The sequence below is a fragment of the Benincasa hispida genome, chromosome 7 (assembly GCF_009727055.1).
Source record: "Benincasa hispida cultivar B227 chromosome 7, ASM972705v1, whole genome shotgun sequence".
Taxonomy (NCBI): domain Eukaryota; kingdom Viridiplantae; phylum Streptophyta; class Magnoliopsida; order Cucurbitales; family Cucurbitaceae; genus Benincasa; species Benincasa hispida.
Window position 1 is genome coordinate 42,398,673 of NC_052355.1, and position 23,735 is coordinate 42,422,407.

At 35.7% G+C, this 23,735-nt stretch overlaps 1 protein-coding gene across 1 annotated transcript; it reads right to left on the reverse strand.

Annotated features, from left to right (window-relative positions):
• Positions 1-788: 788 nt before the first annotated feature.
• LOC120081512 (DNA-directed RNA polymerase 1B, mitochondrial) lies at positions 789-9,779 on the reverse strand. The gene is made up of 19 exons (XM_039036462.1): positions 8,741-9,779; positions 7,896-8,114; positions 7,633-7,766; positions 7,421-7,487; positions 7,177-7,235; positions 6,858-6,975; positions 6,395-6,508; positions 6,158-6,289; positions 5,661-6,077; positions 5,449-5,499; positions 5,028-5,098; positions 4,452-4,536; positions 4,186-4,344; positions 3,917-3,991; positions 2,657-2,746; positions 2,500-2,547; positions 2,025-2,139; positions 1,822-1,925; positions 789-1,611 (listed from the first exon to the last, which is right to left on the reverse strand). Exons 1-19 carry the CDS (start codon positions 9,494-9,496, stop codon positions 1,501-1,503), a joined length of 2,925 nt encoding a protein of 974 aa, XP_038892390.1. The 5' UTR covers positions 9,497-9,779; the 3' UTR covers positions 789-1,500.
• Between the last annotated feature and the right edge of the window lie 13,956 nt (positions 9,780-23,735).

Below are 23,735 nucleotides of genomic sequence, written 5' to 3' on the forward strand. Positions count from 1 at the left end.
ATATACAGACCAGCTCTTGGATACTTTATTGAATCAAATTCCCAATTCAGCACTTCTATTACTTTCATGGATGTTTCTTCATGTTAATGTAATTTCCTTTCGGGAAATGATTTTTTATGTTCTTGGAGGTTGAAGAACTGATAGGGAAGACCGGAGTTTATGAAAAGACTGGGTCAGAATCCAGCAGGAGATTGAATGGACTAAATTGCAATTTTTAATGTTTCTTTATTAGAAGTATCACATAACTAAGAAAATGACGTCTCAGCTTAGTTGTTTGTTTCCTTGATTTAATATTTCTCTCATTCCCATGATCTTGATTCCCTATTGGTAGTTGGTATGTGGTTAATAGCAGTGTAGTTTTCTAGAGACTTGGCCATGATCTTTTAGAACGAGGTTGATTCCATCTATGATTATCAAATTCCAACCTTGAAGTTATGCAGACTGATTTTCACAAGATAGATTCTTAAACAGTGTTCTTCAGTGTGCTTTCAAGTTTTAAAACCTTTTGAAGGCAATGCAGGTTATGGTATGCTAAAAAATGAAAATTTAAAGCAACTTTTGAAATTGATCATCTTTTAGGTAGATGAGATTTGAACACTCCTGCTACAATTTGACCTTTTTCTAGAAAGTTTCTTACATCATTGGAACTTATTGGATTAAATTCTTCTTGCAATATTAATAAAATCTGTAAACGGCTAAAATCAAAATAGCAGGTACGACACATGGCCTAATTTACCTAAAACTTAGAGATAAATATAATCTGCCAAAGTGGTGCTGAATATCCCATATTTTGACCCCAACGAAAGTAGATACTATATTTCTTCGTTCGAACAGTGAATGAATAAATTATTTAAAACACAGAAACCAAAAAGAGGCCCCACAGCAAAACTTTCCTCGAACTTTACACAAATAATATGTAATAACTAAAAATTATGATTACACTTGAAACTACATGACAATACTCCAGCTGATCTTTGGAAGTGTCGTCTGTGAGTTTCCAGGAATCCGAAACCATGGAATAGGATGACCATGAATCTCTCCTCTTCAAATTAACAAGAGCTTGGGCCAAGGTCTTCCTTTGTCTATCACTTTGAAAGCCATGTCTGTCAGCATTGCTGAATCCCTGATTGGGTGCAGTGTATCCGAGCTTTCGTCAGAATCAGAGCACCATGAGGGTAGAAACTCTGTAGCTCCCTCCCAAATGCAGCATTTTCGTTATTATCTCAAGTCTGAGTGAATGTGTGAAAAGCAGATGAACTTCCAAGTTCCAAGATATGTGTATAGAATACCAAAATCTGAAGTATATGTACAAGTATCAGCACAGCACTGACCTTGACCAGTTTGACCCCAGGCCATGCTTGTCTCGTTCAAGAAGCAAACTTTACTTGCCTCCAGAGGCTGATTTCAATAAATCGCAGATTACTACCATTCCATAGGTCTGATGTTAACCACAGACATAGCAAATAAGAGAGCATCCAACTGAATCATTCTTAGATTGAACTAATTGAAGAAATAGGGAGACTGCAGAACATCTTTGAGATCGAAGTCTCCCCGATCAGGCAAGGGAGGAAATTTTAACGTGGGGAAGGACTTTTGGAAGTTCTCCAATAACTGTAAAGGAAAAAAAACCACTGGGTCTATAAGGGAAAGAAATTCCAGTACAGAAAAAGACGAGTAGAATATAGTTCTATTGATCCAAAGGTTTTGACTACAGGATAATATACAATCAATATATTTTATTTTATCAGAAGAAGAAAATAGTTTGCCTCCAACAACCAGGATAATTTAGTTGATCAAGTACACATGGGAAGAGATACTCACATTCTCCAGAATAGGGGCCTCATATAGCTCAACAAACTTTTCCCTAAGTATTCTGTTCATCTCATCAACATCGCATGCATGGGTCCAATATGAATCATGGACTCCTGTAATGGAACCGTAAGAAGATATATGATCACGAGTGAACAATGGAATTCACTGAGTTCGCTGAGATAAAGGACCCAGTTCGGAAAAATGAAGTGAACCTGCAAAGTTTAGGCCTGCTCTTTTGCAGGCGACTGCAGTCATCATCATATGAGAACCATCGAGGGAATGTACAAAATTTGGAGGAAATGCTGTTTTCTGACGTTTAGCCATGACCTACAGGAAATAATAAGAATTAACTGGCTGGTAACACATCCTGCAACCCAATTTCACTACTGCATACAGTGACCCTTAAGCGTCTCTCCAGACACCACAGACATGGAATGGTTTTGTGGGGTATTCGACAAAAATCTGAAAATGGTATAAACAGATTGAAATCCACCCAATAATGCCTGATCTGGTTTCCCTTATTTAACACAATATCAATCAGATTTTCAGGTCTAAATTTTATAAGTCAAACCAACAGATGGCCATTTTGACACATTAAAGAATTGGGCATTTTACTCTTGAAATGGATTATTTTTTTCCTTGATATGCTCCTTGCCCATAGCAAAGGAAAAATGGAATACTGGCTACCTTGTCAGTTTCTCGTTGTAGAGTCAACACTTGCAAGGACGTCTTGATCTGTAACAAGTCAAGTACAGCTCTTCAGTAAACAGGATCAACAATATAATCTCGTCCAAGTTGTATAAAGCTCAAAACACATAAATTTCACAAATTCAGTAGGCTTTACAAGTTGTCTTCCTAGTTGCCGGTAAGGTTGCACCACTGGTAGTCCAAGAGGAGTGGTCCATCGAACTGGCTGATTTTCTGAAGCTATTACCTGTGGAAAATTAAATGTGTGGACGTTCATAGAAAAGCTACATATCAATTGATTAGTAAGAAGGCAGAAGAACAATTACTAAAATACATAAAATATCAGATTTATAAGCTTAGTTATAAAATCAAGTTATTTGGAGTATCTATGGCTAAGAAGAGGGAGGATAAGTCACAAAGTTGAAGAAATATGGCGGGGATCACAATCCTTGGAGTTGTATTTCAAAAGTATGATCTTTGTTTGAAGACAAGAAAGCTCAAATGATGGGTGAAGGGTGAGGGTTCAAGGAAATATGACTAGTGAACCATCCATCGAAGTAAAAAGTCCCAATCTCTACACTTCGGCTCTAAGATGTCAAGGAAGGAATGCGTGAGAAATTGAAACCACATTGAGGAAATTTTTTAATTAGAAGAAATGTAATAGATTAGGAGGCTAAGGAGTTTGGAGATTTATTGACTGTAATGATTACTGAAGGATGTGGACAAGGTGGGAGATTCTATATGTTGGAACTGGAAGGTCGATGCATGAGTGTAGTTCTAAAAAAAACGTATAAAATCTATTTGCTTATCCATTTCTCCATACGGATGAAATCTATTCTCTTCTCCATGTACCTATATTTTTTATATACATCCACTCAGTGTCCCTTGCCAAAAACAAAACAAAAAACAAAAAGTTCGCACTTTTTTTCTCCTTGCACTCTTTTCTCCATGCACCTATATTATTTTATATACATATACACAGTGTGCCTTAAGTTTTTTCCTTTTTTTGCATCTTATACTTAAAAGCCTCAGAGGGCCACTGCACCTTAGTGCCTCAAACTTCAAAGAATACTGCAAATGACAAAACCCAAGACAATGGTGTTCTTTGTATAAATCTTATTTCAACAAGTTTAGATCGATTTGTAATAACAGATTATCTGTAGATAATTGGGATTGGGGTATTTACTTGTAGCTTTAATTTTCCTTTGGGAAATGTGGAGTAGGATATCTTGCATTGATACTTTTCAATAATCAGTGAAAACTGAAAAGTGTTTTCTTTTCAGAAACAAACAAAATTTACAAGAGGCAGGAAGACTAGCGAATAATTCCAACTTCAAGTTGGTGAGACTACAAACTTTATCAAAATAACTAAAATAATGAGGAGAGGACCATGATATCACTAACTGAGAAAACGCACCTTTGCACATTCACCAAGCCAGCTCATGATACTTCTTGCTGCTTCAAACATTTCCCCCAAAGCAGTCAAGGTAGTCTGCATGAGAACTCCTCAAATCAGCAGAATGTTCACGCACACACAAAGCAACACACACACACACACAAAGTCACAACTTTCTTGGAATTGAAAGAGAAAAGTTACGTAAAAGGAAGCAACACGCTGTTCACATGAATGCACATAGGCGCAAGGTGACATTTTTCTAACAAGCATATTGCAGTTTATTGACTCACTTTAGCTGCATAGCAAGAAGCCCCAAATAACTGTGCATCATCATCATCAGCAATGGATGCTCGTTCTTTCAACCTTCTTTTAATCTGATCTCGGGCACCAATATAAGTAACACCATACACTGATGTCATGACTGTTTGCTTCACCAGTTTACGATCCACCTAATTGCAGCCGCAGAAATATGAATCCATTAGAGGAAAAACATACAAGCAGCTATTACAAACATATCTTTAAAAAAAATCATCTCCTAGATTTATAGTTACCGGACCTGATTGATTAAGAATCTAGCATGCAACGCAAATGGATTACTAGCAGGATCTTTCTCTGCGTCACTTCGCATTATGTCAAGAACTCTGCATCCAGAAAAATACATAAATAAACATAGAAACTATATCCCGTCGGAAAGCCAAAAATGCTCTAAAACATAAGTTATTTTACTAACTTCTTATTACGTACTCAAAAAAAAAAATCCTTCTTATACATAAAAGGATTGAGAAAACTGTCTTAATTTGTATTTTTACTTCCATACTAGTTGAGGAACCGATCTTCGGAAGTAGAATGCAGAGAGCACGCAGTCACTTTAAGTTTATCTCAAATATCACTGCATTGGCTACGCTTATATTTTCTATAATTTGTAGAACCCCATTTATGAGGTCCCTTATCATAACGACCCGGATTCAAAATCTTTTTCAATTTACATGGAAAATTGAAAAACTAGGCATTGCCGCGCACTGGGTTATTAGACTCAACTTCCACATATAAAAAACATCAAGAAAAAGTTAAGGAAAAAAAAAAAATTAAGAACAATTAAAATAATCCTTCATACAATCAAACATGCAGCAACCTGGAAGCAATTTCCGAGTACACATCTGCGGGCTTATCACCTGCTACAAGGTTAACGGCTTCTGCTCCCAACTGAAAGAAAAATGACACAATATTAAATGCTAATAAGTAAACATTGGCCGTGCCATTTCAAAGAGTTTTTCTTTGTCAAAATTAAAGAATGCCCAAAAATACAGATGGATAAAAAGAAAGATTTCCATACTTGAAATAAACTGCTATTTGAGTATAGAAAATATTTTTAAATTTCTTCTTTGGTGGAGTATAAGAAGCATTACGTTCAGGGGTTCAACCAAGCAAGCATTGAAACATTTTCAATCCCCAAACATGCAGCATTAAGATATGGTAAAAATGGAAGTAGCTTCACTTCTTAGCTGACTCTGTATCTTAATCTTATCTAACTACAGAAATTGAAAGTTCTTTACCTTGTCCCTCCCAAGAGCTGCGTAGTGTTGCAAGCCATTGCAGGAACCATCCTGCCAAATTATGGGGAAATAAACAATGATAAACAGTTATCAGTACTGCAGAATAGCTATGTGGTCATGGCCTAGAAAGGGAGAGTCGGAGAGATAATAGCAAGAAACGAACAATAGATTAATAATTTGGGAACGAATAACAAAAATAATGAAAGTAGTACCTGATGTACAGGCATATGGGAAATAGTTGTTTCTGGCGAGGGACTTCTTAATGCCTCTGACAGATTAATACACACTGCTAAGCACTGAAAAGGATCCTCTGCACCCAACCACCAACGGTTTCCTTCAAGAGGCCTGTCTGCAGAATCAAAAATCTCATCCAAATGGTTCTCGGTAAATGATACTCGATCCTTAAAAGATAACTTATCCACACCACCACCATACAGATTTGCTAAATGTATCTTTAACCAACGTAACCCTGACTCTCCAAGAGGTCGTCCCTCTGCAAATTCTAGAATTCCTCGACACAAATCAGAACCAAGATGATTCAAATATGGATGCATGGGATATGCACGACCTCGAAAATCTAGGTTGTGAGGATAGTAAAAGCCGTCCTCCTCTTTCATTTTCCTGGCCACCTGCTCACAATAAAAGTAAATTCAAATATGTTTGACAAGCGGATTCAAATTTAAATTCAATTCATCAAATAAGTTCTTACCACAAGCTTAACCTCTGTTTCACACCGCTGTGAATGCCTCTCACTATTCTCCTTTTTCACAGCCTTGACTTTCCACTTCCATTTCCGAATTTCTGCTTCATCTTCCACGCTTGGCTCCTCTGGCAGAGGAACCTGTACACATTGAAGTTAAAGTTAAAGTTGCAAAAAAGATATAAATTTCGTAAGATATAAAAACATAAAAATAGGGACAAAAGGCATTCTACTCATGTAGCGTACATCTTCATGGTCAACCAAGTCAGCAAGACGACCACCATTAGCCCATATCCTGTCGATAATGCTAAGAACTCTTTTATTCACCCTCCATTTGGTTCTTCCAAGTGTATCAAGTGCCTAGAGATCCAAAATTTATTTTATGCGTCAAACAAAGATAGAAGCATAATTAATTCCATTTCCTTCATTTCTTATATTAAAAAAAAAATTGTAAAATTCCCCTTTCTATCATTGAAAAATAAAAACCTTCTCGTTTGTCTTAGTACTAAAAGTGATAAGTAGTAAACTCATTCTTTTGAAATCATGTGCCAAATCTTCGTAGCTATCAACATAGGATACCATTAGCCAAATGGTGTATCAGCTAAATTAGCTAATACAAGTATCCATAACCACAGTTATCAATAAAGACAAAACTTAATGGAATGAGGAGAATTATAAACTAGGATAGCAAACACTGGAACTCTCAGACCTCAAAAACAGGCTCTAATTGCTTTCTCGGGGCCCTTTTAACTGCTTCACGTTGCTGTTTTGCCCCATGTATTCGCATAACATATGATGGTAGGCATAAGTATGCCCCTTTGTCATATCTACACAAGATTGGCATATATCAAATACCAAACAGAACCAGCATATGACCAATGAAACTGAAGCTTCAAAGAATACGCATCATTCAAAACTTTACTCTCCAACAAAGGGTATATATAACATGAAACAAAGTTTTCAATCTCTAACTATTCATGAAAACTATTAGGAATTATTGAAATAGCTTTAAATATAGAGTTACCCACCCTGTCCAATTAAGAGGAGGCACCAGCATAGGCATATACGGAATGACGATGTGTCTAGCCTGAGACAAAACTGAAGACAATCACTAATCCAAGACATAAAATGAATAATTTTGAGAGAGAGAGTCTTGCAGGACTATAGGGTTGCATAATCAGATAACCATAAGAATGTCTAAGAACTATTTTCAGAAATGCAACCAAATTTACATCAAGTACGGAACAGGCCACAATATATAATTCTACTTACAGTTTTCTCCAGACCTTTGCGAACAAGTGGATCACATTCAATAACACCATATCTCTTGCTAGTCTTCCTACAAGAAGAAACCAAATATTGACAATTAGTATGAGTAGACTAGCAGTCCTGTAGTAGTAATACAGATCAGACATAGAACATGTAGAAAAATCCAAGTGAGATAAATATGAAAAATAAATCAAGAATGCAGAAGGTTTATTAACTGTCCTCCTTGTGTGACGTTTTTAAGAGTATGGACAAATGCGGGGCGAATATCAGGTGGACCTGCTCCTAACTGATCAACTGGAGGTTGAATGTAAGCTGTTTCCATCAACAACTGAATCAAACGGCAACCTACCTGAATTAAATAGTTTCTCATTGTTAATATGCATACCTCATATCTACCGTCACTCACGGCAAGCAGACAACAGAATTTACGTATTACTTCCAATTGAGACTCTGGACAAAAAAATGAAAAAACAGAGACCTTCACATGAGCATCCTGGCCCCAAGGCTTTAAATCATCATGCTCCTTGACTATCATCTTCACTTGCTGTAACTTCTGTTGTTTTATCAGTTTGGTGACTTTTTTCCTCAATCTGTCTTGATCTTTTGCTAGGTTCTCCTGTTGCGGCTCAGTTTCTTCTTCAATAATTTTTCCATTACTGTTCTTCTTTGTCTTCTCAAGGAATTTGTGTATTCTAACCTGCACCGTAGAAAAGAAAATCATCCAAATAAATGTTCAGATAATTTGACAGCGTTCCACTAAAAATGGCAATTAGCGTTCAGATGATGATGACCAAACAAGGACATGTATCTTACATATCTATATAAAAGAAAGAAAATTTGACAGAAAAAAGGTCAGAAAAATAGCTAATAATCGATAACTCTCGACATCGGGTGAAGGGGAAGAGACATGCAGGAGAAGTATTCATGCTGTACATTTCACCGTGGTGGTTCATACCACTTTCCCTCGCTAATTAGTGGGGTATGAAAATTGGAACTCAAACCACAAAGAAAGAAGTACATGCCAAGACAAAGATTTAGTATTGCATTAGCAATAAACTTCAAACTTGCAGGGGATCAGGATCAATCAAGGGCAAGACATTACAGAATTATGGTTAAGAAAATAAAAGAAAGATGAGAAACGAAAGGGCAAAAGAAGTACTAGATTAAACACAATTTTCATGTTAGATTAAACATAATTTTCATGCCAAAAGTAACCCATGCCTAGTTTTTCATTATAATCTCTGACAAACTTACTATCAATTGGAAACTTAAACCAAATACGAAAATGTAGACAATAAAAACAAGAATTTTAAACCATCCGACCTCTTGTTCAATTGCTTCTCCTATCTGACAAGCAGCTTGGACTACCCTGACACCACCATTTCCTACAGTGCTACTCATCAGCAACCCCATTAACTTATGCATTGTAACCACTGCCATCATATCTGCCGGTAGAAGATCAAAATAAGGAGCATGAGACACTCTACTCTTCTTATCCTTGCAAAATTCTTGGTCCGCAGCAATTGCATCACGCAAAGGTTCGAACCAACCAAGGAATAAAGACTTCATGTAAGGTAAATTGGGCACCAGCTTCTGCTCACACATATCCTTTAAAAGTTCTTGGTATTCTCTAGCAGCCTCTTCCCACGCTTCTGTCTCCATCTTTATCTGTCTCTTCCGTAGCGTATTGTACTTGGTTACCCCCACTCCATCGACCATATTCTTGGGCTGCTTAAAGTGAGACTCGATCTTCTCTTGCTTGCTTAGCTCTTCCAGCAATTCCTGAATTTCTTCGGAGCCCGATAAATCCTCCTCGGATATGGCTGCCTCAGCAGCAGTAGCGTAGCCGTTGGCATGGTTTAGAACCCCATAAAAAGCTACCGGATTGCTTGAATGTGGGAAACTGGAGTTCGTAAATCCAACTTTGTGGGGATGGAGAAAGCTGATTCTACGAGAAACCGCTGATTGGCAACATGTGTTCAAGCTTTCGAGCGTCCTGGAAGATCTAATAGAAGACGACAACTCGGAGAAGAACGTAGTCTTCCTTGAAGCAATTCTTTTGACAATGTTTCTCCACATTCTTTGGTTCCAGGGATTCCCAATTCCTGAAACAACGAGTTCAAGCAATCCAGAAGGCTGTTGATGGATATGGAGAAGATGAAAATATGATGGTTCACAAACGCAGCTTCTCCGAAATACTTTCAGGAAATGAGAAACTGAGCAAACAAGCTTGAAGACGAGGAATTCAAAGAGAAAAGGGAAGGAGCGAAGGTAAGGATCTCAAAATAGTGGGAGAATGGGGAAGAGAGCCAATGTGGCCGCCATTAAACCCTCCTTAAACCTACGTTGTCGTCAACATTTTGCTTCAGAACGGGTCAAAACCCGACCCATTCCGTGCCCCTCTTGTAGTATTGGGCCTAATGGGATTACCCAGAACGGGCCTTTAAAGGTCTAATTTTAAATTTGATACTCAATTTTCACACTCTAAAGTTTGATGATATAATTATGAAGGTCACCTTGTTTCGTACAATTTATTTTTAAATATTTTGATAAAAGTCTCATCACCACATATTTTTTCGACAATCCTAAATGGAAAGATTGAAATTATATTGTAGTTTTTGAAAATATGTAGGAAATTTTGGTACTTTTGAAAATATTTAGAAAAATATTGTAGACTTCTAATTAATTTCATTTTCTCTTCTCTCCTCTCTCGGTTTCCAATAATCTTCACTCACGACTCACATTTTTTCTTCTCTTTCTTCTTTCCCTTTCTCTTTCTCCCCTCAATCTTTCTTATTCTTCATTCTACCATTTCTCCTTCATTTTTCTTCATTTAAAAGAGTTAACCTAAACCCTGACTTTTTTTCACAATTTGAACTATTATCTTGAATGACTCAACTGATTTGAACAATTACCTCAAATAAAAAGAAAGTTTGAACACCAAATATTTATCAAATCAATTTAATTAACTATAAACCCCAAATATTAGGTTATCGACTTTAGATTTATTTTATTAACTTCAATTGAATCTTTTTGTGGAAGTTCTAATTTTAATTTGATTTTATGGTGGGGAATGATAGTCCTTTTTAAATTCGTTCGTCTTGTGAAAAAGAAGAGAGAACAAGAGAATATAAGAATTAAATGTCAAAATTTAAATGTTCTTAAATCAACAGGTCCATTTAAAAAATTCAAATAATTATGAAGTTAATTTTAAAAGTGATAAAAAATAGTGAGACATAATTAATTATAACTTATTTAATTATTTTGTTTATTAACATACATTAACAATAAAGACAAATAATGAATATTTAATTAACTATATCTTAAGACACATATCCTTAGACAAAGTGACTCTATGCCTGAATGGCAGTCCCCTCTTAGAGTCCTACATCGAGTACTTGAGCAACATCTTATCAATGTACAATGCCTGAGACGGTATTAGCACTTTGTTCTTGCGATCCCGAAAGATCTGTATACCTAGAACAAACTGAGCCTCTCCCAAATCTTTCATTTGGAATTGGGTCGCTAGCCAGTTCTTAACTGCAATTAGTAGACCTACATCATTCCCAATGAGTAGGATATCATCTACGTACAACACTAAGAATACTACAGAAGCATTGATGATCTTCTTGTAGACATAAGGTTCATCAACATTTTGGTCAAAGCCATACGACTTGATCGTAGTATCAAACCGTATGTTCCAAGATCGAGACGTCTGTTTCAGCCCATAAATGGACCGATTCAGTTTGCAAACCTTTTGATCTTGACCTTGGGCTATGAATCCCTTGGGTTGCACCATGTAAATGGTTTTCTCAAGATTTCCATTCAGAAAGGTCGTCTTGACATCCATTTGCCGGATCTCATAATTATAATAAGCTGCAATGGACAGGAGGATGCGGATCGACTTTAACATGGCAACAGACGAGAAAGTCTCCTCATAGTCGACTCTCTCTACCTAGGTATAACCCTTTGCCACAAGTCGAGCCTTGAAGGTCTATACCTTCCCATTAACACCCCGTTTGTACTTGTAGATCTATTTATAACCTATAGGTCTTACCCCATCAGGCTGATCTACAAGATCCCATACTGAGTTGAAGTATATCGACTCCATCTCCAGATCCATGGCCTTGACCCATTCATCCTGGTCAACATCCTCCATTACCTTCTTATAAAACAACGGATCCTCAACATTGCCATCTGCTACCATAGTAAGGATTTTTGTGAAACTTAGATAGCGAACGAGCGAGTTTGCAACCCTCCCACTACGTCGAGGTTTACTCAACTCTTGAGGTGGAACCGACCTACTGGATAAACTCCCATCAACAACTCCTGTTGATGTAGCAGACTCTTCAACAACTCTTATTAAAGTTTCAATAGTTTCATTGGAAAGCTCACGTAACACGATTTTACTTCGTAGATTGTGCTCCCTTATATGATCCTCCTCCAGGATAGTAGCATTTGTTGAAATAAACACCCTATTTTTCGTCGGATCATAAAAATAACCCCCTCGTGTATTTTGGGGTAGCCTACAAAGAGACATAAACTCGACTGTGGTTCCAACTTCTTGGGATTAGCCTCAAGCACATGTGCAGGGTAACCTGCGTGACGTAAACTAGCTTTACGCCCGTTCCATAACTCCAGAGGTGTTTTCGCAACACTTTTGAAGGGAACACAGTTGAGTATGTATACAATAGTCTCCACTGCGAAACCCAAAACGAGTCTGGTAAGGAAGCGTAACTCATCATCGAACGAACCATGTCTAACAAGGTCCTATTTCTCCTCTCCGCTACACCATTTTGCTGAGGTGTACCCGGCTCTGAGAGTTGGAAAACGATTCCATGTTGTATTAAATAGTCCTAGAATGTTAAGTCCAAAAACTCTCCACCTAGATCCGATCAAAGTGTTTTAATCCGTCTATCCAATGCATTTTCAACTTCAGTCTTGAACTCTTTGAACTTTTCAAAAGATTTAGACTTCCATTGCATAAGATAAACATACCCGTACCTGGAGTAATCATCAATAAAACTGATAAAATACTCATAGCCACCTCGGGCTCGCACATTCATAGGACCACAAAGGTCAGAATGTACTAACTCAAGAGGCTCCTTGGCTTTATAACTTTTTCCAGTAAAAGGTCATTTAATCATTTTACCCTTAAGGCAAGATTCGCACACTGGTAAAGATTTTTCTTCTAGCTCACTTAGAAGTCTATTCTTCACCAATCTCTCAATCCTATTGAGATTGATGTGCCCTAAACGAAGATGCCAAAGTTGGGCATTTTCTTTTGGAGAAATACGTCGACCTTTTGATTGAGTTACGACAGTTTTAAACAATTTAGTATTATGGAGGGAATTAATGGCTAACGGCCTTAGCACATATAAATTTGATTCCAGATTTGCTGTGCAAATAAAAACACCATCTTTATGAATAAACGCTTTATCCACATTAAAAGAGACGGTATATTTACATTGCAATAAACACTTTACAGAAATAAGGTTCCTCTTTATTTTGTGAACAATATATACATCATTCAAAACTAGAAACCTATTATGTAAAGCTAATTGGAGCCCTCCCACTGCCATAGTTGAGACGATGTGTCTGGTGCCTACTCGCATCGTCATCTCACCAGCCTCCAGCTGTCGCCAAGATCTAATCCCCTGAAAAGAAGAACAAACGTGATTAGTGGCGCCCGAATCAATTATCCAGGCTGAATCATCATTCTCCACTAAACAAGTTTCAAGAACTAGTAAATCATATTTACCTTTATCGGCCTTGGCCTTAACCTTGGCTGCTTTATTCTCTTTCAGATACCGAGGACAGTTCCTCTTCCAGTGTCCATCTTGGTTGTAGTGGAAACACTTTTCCTTAGAAACCGGTGGACGCCTCCTAGGGGCAACAAATGGTGGGTTAGCAGGTGCCTTCTCTTTTCCCTTACCACCCTTATTTGTCTTTCCCTTTCCAAAGTTAGAAGTAGAAGATGCAGACTTCGTTCCTGAGGTCAAATCTCTATGGAATATCCTGGAGGATGAAGCAACATTTGCCTCACTTTCTTCCTTTCCTTACTTTTCAGTAAAGATTGGTAGGTCTGCAACTCGTTGAGGAGATTTGTAAGGTTATATTTCACTTTGTTAAGAATCACATTGCTTACAAAGTGCAGGAAGCTTTCCGGCAAAGAATGCAGGATTATGCTAACCTGACTGTCCTAATCGATGGTAGACCCATTCAACTCTGCCACATTAAAGTGGACCATCATGTTAAGCACATGTTCACGAACAGAGGTGCCTTTTTCCATTTTGGAGTTGAATATGTACTTAAGAGCCTCATGCATAAGCTGTTCAAACGGTTGTCCAAACATCCCCCATAGGGACTCCATGATCTCATGCACTGAGACCATAGGGCATAGGCTCATGTTTCTTGGCCATGACTTTAGAAATACTTCCCAAGATGTAGGCTCGGACCTTCTCATTCGCCCTTGTCCATTGCTCATATGCCTCCTGAATATTTCAAGCGGCATTAAAGTTGGAATAGGAGGACAAACCTCCATGAGAGCGAACATGAGATCTTCGATGATTAGGATCGACCCGATCATGTGTTTCCATGTTGAAAAAGTTGCTGAAAATACGAAAAAAACTTTATTAGATTTTGCTAAACCACTTTTAAACCAATCAGTTTTGCAAAACAGTTTCAAGTACCCTAAGTTATAGACTTCTATTTTGCAATGATGCCCAAAGAGGCAGGACAAACGTCACCGGTGGGGTGATCAGATGCCCCTTTGCTGGGATGAGACATTCTCAACCATTAGGCCTGTCTCTTATACACATCTAGATGTGTATAAGAGACAGAGGCGATGCACAGTAACTTTATTCAACTTAACAAGGGAGACCGAAAGATATGCTGTTGCACTTCCTACTCCCACTTACTATGAACATTTTCTCCATCCACCTTGATATTGACCTATCCAACACCATCCATTAAGTGGCTGTCTCTTATACACATCTAGATGTGTATAAGAGACAGCAGTAACTTTATTCAACCTAACAAGGGAGACCGAAAGATATGCTGTTGCACTTCCTACTCCCACTTACTATGAACACTCTCTCCATCCACCTTGATATTGACCTACCCAAACACCATCCGTTAGGGGGACACGCCAAAGGTGCCTCGAGGCCGAGGGTAGATCTCACGGTGTGGACTATTTAGGAGAAACGTGAAAGGTTTAAGTGAAGCATCTTATGCCCCAAGTACCTCCCACTGAATGTTCTACCTAGGGTTCATTAACCTAGACAATCCGGCTACTGATTTTAGTCTAAGTTATCTTTTTAAATTGTGCTCATAAACAACGTTTGTCTATGAAATATGAACAAGTTCAAGTAATCACATTTAAACACTTTAATGGACTATTCTTAACTTGCATGCATGCATCAAATCTATCTAATTCACCTTTCCAGGTAAGTTCCTAAGTATGGGTGTTACATTTCTGTCAACTTAAATACCCCAACCTAGACATAACCCGCCTTAGACAAAAAGTCCCTTATAGATAGATTTGCTACACTTTAACCTTTTATTAGCCAATTTAATCCTATTAAATTGATTAAAAGATTAAAGCCTTAGGGTTGCTAATCGTATTAGAACCGTGATCTTAGGTCTATGTGATCCAAGTTTTAAACGCTTTAAAACCATGAATTAAACCTAAGTGAGCATGCATGTCTTTCTTATTTCTTTTAGTTCTAATTTCTCTTTAACTTTTAAAAAGAAACAACTAAAACCATTGCGTACAACGAGGTATTTATAACATTTATAAAGTAACCTATGTGTCATGCTTCATGCAATTTTCGGTCATTACTATACATAACTTTTATATAACGCGTAACAACCAAGCAAACATGTTATCATTCACCCTTATACTATAACAATTATAATATAAAGATGATGCATGTCAGTGCTTTTTATGCATGTATAAATATAACTCTTATATTATATGATGCATGAGCATGCTCTTACATAATTAAATCATGCTTCTCTAAATTATAACAATTACAATATAGAGTTGATGCATGATTATTGCATAACCTAAGGTGGGATTTACTATATGTGCATACCATATGACATATAAAAAACATACATCACATGTAATAAGTAAATAAAAGATTAATGGACCAAGATGAGCCTTTATAAAGACCGAAATGAAATAACCCTATCTATTACATTTTTCATCGAGCAAATCGGTTTCCAGGCGAACTGGGTCTTGAACTGCCAGGAGGACTCCATCGTGTAGTAAACACCGTAGGTAGACGATTGTCCAACGAGCACTAGACGATAGAAGCAAAATTAAATGATCACGTAAATGAGAACAAGGCTGCGAAGCCTGATCATTTATGCGATCGCTTAACGCGGTGATAGGTAAACGATTTACCTTGCGTTAATAAGCGATCATTTAGTCAGTTACTAAGTGATGAAGCTTGCTAACCTAAATGATCGTCCAATGCGCGTGTATGTTAAACAATACATGAGCATCGCTTCGTCTACACGATGCGATACTCAACGATCACGTACCCAATCGTCAATATGATGCGATCAATCCTTGATCGCATACCCCATCATTTAACCAATGCGATCAACAACGATCGCGTATTCCATCTTCTGCACGATGCGATCAACCTTTGATCGTCTCCTTCCTCGAAGAACCGCAATGCTTGCTCTGATCTTCTTCACGAACGACTCAAAACTCAAACAGACTTTGAATACACACTTGATAACGATTATTAATGCCCAAAAACACAGAGGCCTTTACAAACAACCGCAAATGTAAAAGAATTAAATTAGACCGAGGCTACCATCCATGAAAACATCCATTAATCTGGCACATCCACAACAATTTAACAATTAAACGATGAAGAAATGCACCCACCAAGAACGTAAATGTAATTTCATTGCAACATATGAAATTGGAGTATCAGAACCTGACTCTGATACCAATTGAAGGATATCTTAACGAAGAGTTCCATGGGCGCGTTCGGATCGCTTCAATTTCACCGTGACCGAAATACACCATATAAATTCAAACACACAATTATGCAAACAAACAGTAATTAATGACATGTTTTGAACACTAAAATGTAAGGGAACGAGTTCTCATACCTGTTGAAGATGCTCTTCAAGCTATGGAACTCAACGTAGTGGAAGACCTCTACCCGATCAACCAATGCCTAGCAAATTCGTCGACTACAGCAGCACGAACAACCGCAAACCAATGAACGCAGCGGGGCTGACACCACCAGAAAGGAACCCTAGGTATTCTCGAAGTGAGAACCCAAAGCGTGGTCTTTGGTGAGTTTGGTAGAAGTAGGAGGAAGAACTGATCGTATAGGTGATAAGTAAGTGGAGAGAATATGAAGCTATCGCATAACAAAATGCTTATCGCTTAGAAGAAACCACACGATCGTGTAGATTTTACTAAACGATCGTTTAGAAAACAGTAGGCAATCGTTTAGCAAACAGGACACACTATACGATCATTTAGGAAAGCTAACCAATCGTTTAAGACTTAGTGTGCGATCGTTTAGGTGCTAGATAGGTGATCGTTTACGTTTTCACACCAACACAAACCTTCCGATCTTTTTCCGAACTCTTCAAAATGAAACAAATTTCATTTTTATTCATCAATTACAATAACCGACGCTGTTCCCCATTAACGCACGTCCGAGAATGATTTTAGGTTAATTATCATATAATTAACCAATTAAATTAATAAATATAATCCTAATATATTTTTACCCTATAGTTTGATATCACATATATACTATAGTCATTTCTCCTCTACTTGATATAAATCATATTTATAACTAATTTCCTCCAAAATAGTGTATCTCATACATTTAGCCAATTATTAACTCGTCCAATTATATCATATATAATCAAACTTCCTCTTGTCAATTTGAACATTTCAAATTAACCCAAGCACTAATTCTCAACTTTATCTAAGCTATCCAGGGGACCTAATGGACTTGTGGCTCGAAGCTCCAACAGTCCGTGAATAGCTGACTAAACTCTTTAACCACAAGATCCACCATCTGTTAACTGTCAGACATTCTACTAAAGACCAACATTTGAACTCTTCTTACCACAAATATATTTCTGTGTCCATCGGATATAACCAATCATAAGTACAATGATCCTTCACAGATGCTCGTAAGTACAGCTGGCCCAAATTACCGTTTTGACCCTATAGTTACATCTCAATCCTTAAGTACCATTGATTCTTCTAATGAACAATACAACATAGTCCAAATATGTGTGAACACCTCTCGGGCCAAGAGAAGGTGTGTAGCGCCACATTGTTCAATCCCTGGAATCAGCCCTTAAGGGAGCTATCTATCTACTTACCTCTGTCTCGAGGAAGGAGTGAATTCCATCTTGTGTAGCTAAGTTCCCAGCTCCCAAATCAGAAGAATCCCCAAAATGGTAGATTTGAATCGGCAACCTGGCCACTCACACCCATACAAATCAAAGGACCACCCTCAATGGCAGGAGTTCCCAAATCACTTAGGATTGAGGTCATGTTACCTATGGTCATCCTAGTGAAATGAAGTCTCTGACATGAACGGTGTTATATAACGAGACGTTAATACTTCGTGGTCAGGTCTTATACAAACTCTTTGTATAGGACGCCTCCGCTCACATGTTCCCAACACAAATGATCAAGATCAGACCATCTGTGACAAGTCACAACAATTGTGACCATTCCACAAAGCGGGTCGCATTCGTAGCGTTACCAGGATAAGGTTTCCCTCCTATATCCTTATACTACATACCATTTTGGTTATCACTCAAGACATGATCCACTTGTATGTCACCACATACATACTTGAGTTACATACAGATAACCATGGATTTTAAGTTTATTGGTTTGTGGTAAAGCAAATAAAACATGCAACTGAGCAAAATAAAAGATGTGAAGTAAAATATCATATATTATACAACACAAGTGTTCGTACAAACTGTTTACAAACTACAGAACACGAGACTTTAGGGCATCAACCCCAACAGTGAAGACATGTAAGTAAGGGCATTCTATACAAAGAATTTGTGTAAGATCAGACCGCGAAATGACTAGTCTCTCTTTATAACGCCGTTAATTGAAAAGATTAACATTTCAGTTAGACAACCATAGGTGACTCGACCTTAATCTCAGTGATTTACTTAATTACTGTTGGGATTTATGCCATAATCTTATGGTCTGTAAATTGTAAACAAATTATTAAATAAATAAATTGTTATTTATTATAATAAATTAAGAGTTTATTTATTTTCTTGCATAATTCAAATCCAATAAACTAAGATTCAAGGTTATTTAATGTAACTTTAACAGTATGTGGTTGACATACAAGTGGACCGTGTTCAAGTAATAACCTAAAAGGCAATTAAGGATTAAAAGGTAACTACAATGGTCAAGTGGAAATTTGATCCAACTATAGTTACGAACAACTTGTGAATGATTAACTTACGTAAAATGGTTAAATCAATGGACATAAAAATATTATACAATTTATAAGAGTGTAATTATGGGTCTTTAGTGAAGTGCCCCAAAACTATATAATACGAGAGTATTAATATTTGAATAAGATTTAGATATTAAAGATTCAAATATTAAAGTAATATGAACTTGTTTCATATTAAATCTATAGGTTAAAATTAATATGAATAAAATTCATATTAAAACTACAGGTTATGAGAGAATATGTACCTTAGAATATAATTCTTATAAACATTAAATTCAATATATGATATTTAATAAATGGATTAATTAAATTATATCTAATTAATATTTAATTTGATTAAATTTAATTAATTAAAAGCCCCCTTCAGTTACAGGGGAATGGTGAGTGGGGAGGAGAATTGCAACTCCTCTCATGTATTTTATCTGATAAGTATTATTGGAAAAAGATATTGCTCTTAGTAGAGGTACAAAAAAAATTACTCACAAACTCTCTTTGAAAGATCAATAGAGAAGTGTTCTTCGCCAAAAAAAAACATTAACCATTATTTTCTCTTTCAAGTGGTTTCCTCCTTGTCCAAGAGAATAACAAAGAAGATCAGAATAACAGAGAAGATCATTTGGTGGTGTCCAGTTCGTGATTTTGCTCGTGTTGTGATTTTTTCAAGACCAGGAGAAGACTTGAAGAAGATATTTTCAAAGTGAAGGAATCGAATTGTTGGCGGAAGTGTATGAACGTTGTGCATTTGACAACCATTTGAAAAAACACAAAATACAGAGAAGAAAACAACAGGGATAAACATCAATATAAGCATGAAAATAAAAGATGGAGAAAAGATCAAAATGAACTTACCCTTGAAGACTATTCTTCGTTATATTTCCTCTCCAAATCACGAACAATCACAAACTAGATCACCCTCCGAACTCAACATACAACTAAAGCTTTCCCACGAACATAGTAGATCACGTAATAAAGACACCATCAAAATGGTTTCCTTACTATCATCCAATAAGGAACAAAAGATTGTTAGGATCTTTGGTTTTGGGAGAGGGAAGGGGATTACAAAGAATTCTTAAGAGAGAGATATGAAATGTCTTGTGGTTTTTATTTTCTATAACTCTTATAGAATTGACATCCATCCTGCAAACTTCTTATGTGAGAGAGATGAAGAGGAGTTATAACTCCCTTCCAATGCCTAATAACTCCCTTGGGATTTATTATTATTATTTTAACATATATATTAAATATCATTTAACATTTATAAATAAATTAATAAATATCATATATTTAATTTTATTTAAATCATATTCAAATGATATATTCTCATACAATCTATAGTTTTAATATAAATACTATTCATATTAATTTTAATCTATAATATTTATATGGATCACATTCATATAATTAAATTTTTAATCTTATTAAAATATATCACTCTCATATATTATGTAGAATTAATTATAAATAATATTTATATTAATTATAATATATCAATATACGTTATATTAATTTGAATCTCATTCGAATATCTATCTTGTTGGCTAATTATAAATCATGTTTATAATTAACTATATATTATGATATATAAATTTACATTATACTTTATATTAATCACATTAATATAAAATTTTTCTTAAATAATTTGAAACAATTTAGATTATTCCAAAATTATTTATTCCTTGTTTTACCCTTAGTGAACTAGCAAGAGGACCTAATAGACTTACAGATTAGAAGCTCTAATGATACGAGATTAATTAATTAAACTCTTTAATTAATTAACCAACATTCATTAAACGATCGATCACTCCACTAAAGACTGATAGTTGTACTCTTAATATATTTCTAATCATATTAGAAATATTTCAACATAGGTCTAGGTAAATTAATTCAGAACCAATTTTAACTTATGTTTGCATGCAACTCTTGATTATAGATTTTATGTCTAATTTATGAAACTTATAACACTTAAATTAATGAAATAATTAAAACATATAATCATGCGTTTACAGACATTAATTAAATATAACACTTATATTTACTAAGTAATGTCATACTCAATGCATTTCCATATTCATTATATAATATAACACTTATATTATAAACTAATGAAAATTAAACACATCCATCATACAAACTATATAATATAATTTTTATACTATAGTATGATACATGGACATATTAATTATGCATGCAATCATATAATATAACATTTATATTTAATATGATGCATGAGCATGCTTGGGATATATCATGTAACTTTATAATATAACAATTATATTAAATATGATGCATGATATAAAATGTTTATCCTATGGTGGGATTTTAAATTATATGGCATACATTATGCAATATATAAAAATAATCACACATCAAATACAAAATTAAACAAAAAATTGACATTTCTAAGAATTAATTAAATTAATATGACATTTATATTAATTTAATTAATTTAAAACCAATAAAATACATAAAAAAAAAAAACGAAAATACAAAGAAACTCCCACTGAAAACTGCTCCCAGCCTTGAATTCACAAATTGGAAATTGTCAAGCGCGCGCACGTACTTCTCGAAGCACAGCGACGCTATTGGAGAACGCCACTACACTCTGGCTTTTGCTTCGAAGCGCAGCGGCGCTGTGGGCAGAGCGCAGCTGCGCTCGGTGAAAACTTACATAGCATCACAGCGCTCTATGCAATTTTCCCAAGGCTCAACTGCACTTTGGGCAAGAATACAACTAATCTTCTTCGGTTTTCATCAGAAATGCACCGAATTGAAGCCTCCTTCATGGAAAACTCTTCACACACGATTGACACAGACTTACAAACTCGATAGCATGAATTTAAATTTCCAAAACAATGGGCCATTACAACTTTAAACATTTTAAAGCAGTAAATATAAGTGCCATTTTTTAAAACATCCAAGTTTGCAAATCACATCCACAATGTAGTGTAAGAACCCACCAATTCTCTGATTTTAATTTCCAAAAACAAATTTAAAGATACGATTTGGCTCTAATACCAATTGAAAGAATCTAATTCCCGATGCAGAAGCGAGTGATCGCTTGTGTCATTGAATTCATTTTTGGAATAACTTAAAACATAGAAGAACAAAATGATAAACATTAAAACCTAAGGCATGTTTTCTGAGATAATAGAGAAGAAAGGGAAAGAGAAACAAACTTACCCTTGAAGTTTTCCTCTCTATTGGTCACGAATGCTTTTCCTCCTCTCGAACACAGCAGGAATGCAGTGAAACTTGGACACCACCATAAAAGCTTCTTCACTATTCTCAAGGTGAGAATCAAAGGAAGAGGAGTGGGCTTGCTTGGTTAATTTTGGGTGAGGGAGGAAGGGAAATTTCTTAAGAGAATTTTCAACAGAGGAAGCAAATGATGCAGATAGATTTTGATTATCTTTCACGAAATGAACCACACCTACTTAATTCCTCTACAATTTCTTTCCTATATGAGAGATTTCATAACTCCCTCTTAACACATAAAATAAATCCCATGGGAGTTATTTTACTTTTAGTTTAATTATATTAAAATTAATATAATTAAAACAAACTATATATTATATCATATATAATACATAACTTATAGTTTATATTATATCACGTATAATGTAAACTAACTTTATATTCTCTCATATAACCTATAGTTTTAATATGAATCATATTCGTGTTAATTTTAACCTATAGTTTTTATATGAATCTAATTCATCTAATTAATATTTGAATCATATTCAACTATTTATCTCTCTTATTAAACTTTATATTATAATGTATCAATATACATTATATTAATTGTATCTCATACAATTAATTCTCTTTAATTAATTTGAACAATTCAATTTACTACAATTAATTGATTCTCATAAACTCTTATTGAGCTAGCAAGAGAACCTTATGGACCTACAAATTAGAAGTTCTAATGATATGAGATTAATTAATTAAACTCTTTAATTAAATCAATCAATATTCATAAATCGCCGGTCACTCCATTAAAGATCAACAGCTACACTCTTCGCACTGTAGATATATTTTTATGTCCATTAGATATAACAAATCAACAGTAAGTTGACCCTTCACAAATTGCTCATAACTACAAGTGGGTCAAAATTATCGTTTTACCCCTATAATTGCATCTAACTCCTTAAGTACCACTGATCCCTCTAATGAGCAATTAGTCATAATCCAACCATAACTAGACCCCTCTCTGGCCAGTGAGAGGGTGAGATGCCTCATTGTTCAAGATCCGAAATTAGCTCTTAAAAGAGAAATTTATCTACTTACCCTAAGTAAAGGGAAGAAGTGAATTCCTTTTCTTGTGTAGCTGTGTTCCCAGCTCCCCACTCGAACGAATAAACAATGATAGACTTATTGAGTCTGGTGAAACTAGCCACTTTCACCCATACAGATCAAAAGGCCCTTAAAGGATGGAGCTCACAACTCACTCAGGATTAAGGTCAAGTCACCTACGATCATCTTAGTGAAATGTAAGTCTCTTCAAGTAACGACGTTATAAAGAGAGACTAATAATTTCGTGGTCCAATCTTGTACAAATTCTTTGTACAGGATACCCCAACTCACATGTCTCCATGTGAATGATCAGAATTGGATCATTTGTAACACTTTACAACAATTGTGACAATTATAAAGTGGGTCGTCTCCGTAGTGTCACCAGGATAAGGTACTTAGCCTTATTCATCTACTACAGACCTTTCAGGTTATTACTTAAACATGATCCATTTGTTTGTCACCACATACATGTTTAAGCTACATTAAATAACTTGGAATATTAGATTATTGGATTTGGATTAATG

What these genes read in the sequence shown, in the direction of transcription:
- LOC120081512 (XM_039036462.1), bottom strand. Translation starts at nt 9,496, where the DNA reads ATGTGGAGAAACATTGTCAAAAGAATTGCTTCAAGGAAGACTACGTTC. An exon ending in GCCAGGATGCTCATGTGAAG is followed by an intron (nt 7,767 to 7,895) that starts GTCTCTGTTTTT and finishes TATTTAATTCAG; the next exon opens with GTAGGTTGCCGTTTGATTCA. An exon ending in GGCAACTAGGAAGACAACTT is followed by an intron (nt 2,548 to 2,656) that starts GTAAAGCCTACT and finishes GACTTGTTACAG; the next exon opens with ATCAAGACGTCCTTGCAAGT.